This window comes from Phytophthora parasitica (assembly GCF_000247585.1).
Source record: "Phytophthora parasitica INRA-310 unplaced genomic scaffold supercont2.74, whole genome shotgun sequence".
Classification (NCBI taxonomy): domain Eukaryota; phylum Oomycota; class Peronosporomycetes; order Peronosporales; family Peronosporaceae; genus Phytophthora; species Phytophthora nicotianae.
In genome coordinates, this window is record NW_008649060.1 from 114,444 (window position 1) to 116,612 (window position 2,169).

At 44.8% G+C, this 2,169-nt stretch overlaps 1 protein-coding gene across 1 annotated transcript; it reads right to left on the reverse strand.

Annotated features, from left to right (window-relative positions):
• Positions 1–1,317: 1,317 nt before the first annotated feature.
• PPTG_24201 (hypothetical protein) lies at positions 1,318–1,551 on the reverse strand (the record flags this gene model as incomplete). Its single annotated transcript, XM_008915684.1, has 2 exons — positions 1,318–1,433; positions 1,515–1,551. 2 exons carry the CDS (start codon positions 1,549–1,551, stop codon positions 1,318–1,320), a joined length of 153 nt encoding a protein of 50 aa, XP_008913932.1.
• Positions 1,552–2,169: the final 618 nt, after the last annotated feature.

A 2,169-nucleotide genomic window follows, 5' to 3' on the forward strand; every position in this document is an offset into this window, starting at 1 on the left:
AAAAAAGCCTTACGACTCACAGTGGCAAGTACCGAAGTGGCATCTTGCTCACAATTCTTTTCGCGCCTTTCAACTACTTGTTCTCCATGGATTCGTCCTATTGATCTTAGCCGGTGTCCTGGGTGTGGGGAAAATAAAGTAAGGGCCGTCCCGCTACAGCGACAAGCTTTTGAAAAACCTCTGCGTGGGCATGGCAAATGTCCAACATCGCGGTGTACCGCATGTGGGGCTAGTTATGGTGCTGCCGACCTTGTAGAATCTGTCATTCAACGGGAGGCGAGAGCAGTCGATATACCTGTTAGCCAGCTCAGCGACGATTCTATCCGCCATCTGATAGCAATGCCGCCGTCACTTGACTTATTTACTACTCATGAAAACGAAGCAGCTCTCTTGGAATCAAAGGTTTTGATAAATTATCAGACACACAGCTGGAATCACGCGAAGTCGTGTTTTAAACCAAGTAAGCTTACACCTGATGGTAAAATATGCAGAATGTTCTTTCCTAAAGAAGTCACTGCGCAAACGGTTTGCTCTCCTCGTGGAGAACTGCACATACGGCGGTCCATTGGAAGTGAGTATTTAAACACCTACGTACCTGTGGTCAATTCGGTCCTGAAGATGAATCATGACATAAAATTTTTAAGTGCCGGTGAAGGTATGGCTTTCACATTGCCTCTTGGTATTCGCACGAGTGCTAATCTTTTCTTTCCCCTATTATTTAATGTTCTGTAAACAGGGATCGAGAAGGCATATTACATGATGAAATACACGACCAAGGCGCAAACCGAAGTGGAAAATACCCTCGCGATTCACATACATGCCTTTGATAATGCAGTTTCCAGGAGCTGTGCCGCAAGTGATCCTATCCTGGAAGGGAGGCGAATGGTGCAATCAATCTGCTGTGCTTTATCTAAACCGCAGGAAGTATCAGGACCCATGGCTGCGCTGTTTCTCTTGAGAGGATCGCTAATAACCTCTTGGATTTTTATGAAATCTAAAAATGTTGACCCATCCCCATGGGTCCACATAAAAAAACCTGATACATAGTATATACTTGCATATAGTAAATTATCTTGTATAGACGAATATATTCACACATTCGAGCTACATTACAGATCTGGTTCATTTTTTCATGGTCGCTGGCATTTCGTGCTGTGATGAGGCACTGCAAAATGAAAGTTCGCGCGCTGTCAGCAATTGGATTGATTTGGCGTGAGTACGAAATATAAGTTCGATTAAGTGTATGTATTAAAAGAAGAAAGTCGATATTATTGGGGATACGAAGGCTTCGTCTTGGCTGATGCGAGGCTCTCGAGCTTATAGTGGCACGTCCATCATCACTATGCCTTCCGAGCGTTTGCGGTACCGCTCAGCTTTGCTTTCTTTCTTTGCTTTGGTCGTGTATTTCATCATGTAATATGCCTTCTCGATCCCTGTTTACAGAACATTAAATAATAGGGGAAAGAAAAGATTCGCACTCGTGCGAATACCAAGAGGCAATGTGAAAGCCATACCTTCACCGGCACTTAAAAATTTTATGTCATGATTCATCTTCAGGACCGAATTGACCACAGGTACGTAGGTGTTTAAATACTCACTTCCAATGGACCGCCGTATGTGCAGTTCTCCACGAGGAGAGCAAACCGTTTGCGCAGTGACTTCTTTAGGAAAGAACATTCTGCATATTTTACCATCAGGTGTAAGCTTACTTGGTTTAAAACACGACTTCGCGTGATTCCAGCTGTGTGTCTGATAATTTATCAAAACCTTTGATTCCAAGAGAGCTGCTTCGTTTTCATGAGTAGTAAATAAGTCAAGTGACGGCGGCATTGCTATCAGATGGCGGATAGAATCGTCGCTGAGCTGGCTAACAGGTATATCGACTGCTCTCGCCTCCCGTTGAATGACAGATTCTACAAGGTCGGCAGCACCATAACTAGCCCCACATGCGGTACACCGCGATGTTGGACATTTGCCATGCCCACGCAGAGGTTTTTCAAAAGCTTGTCGCTGTAGCGGGACGGCCCTTACTTTATTTTCCCCACACCCAGGACACCGGCTAAGATCAATAGGACGAATCCATGGAGAACAAGTAGTTGAAAGGCGCGAAAAGAATTGTGAGCAAGATGCCACTTCGGTACTTGCCACTGTGAGTCGTAAGGCTTTTTT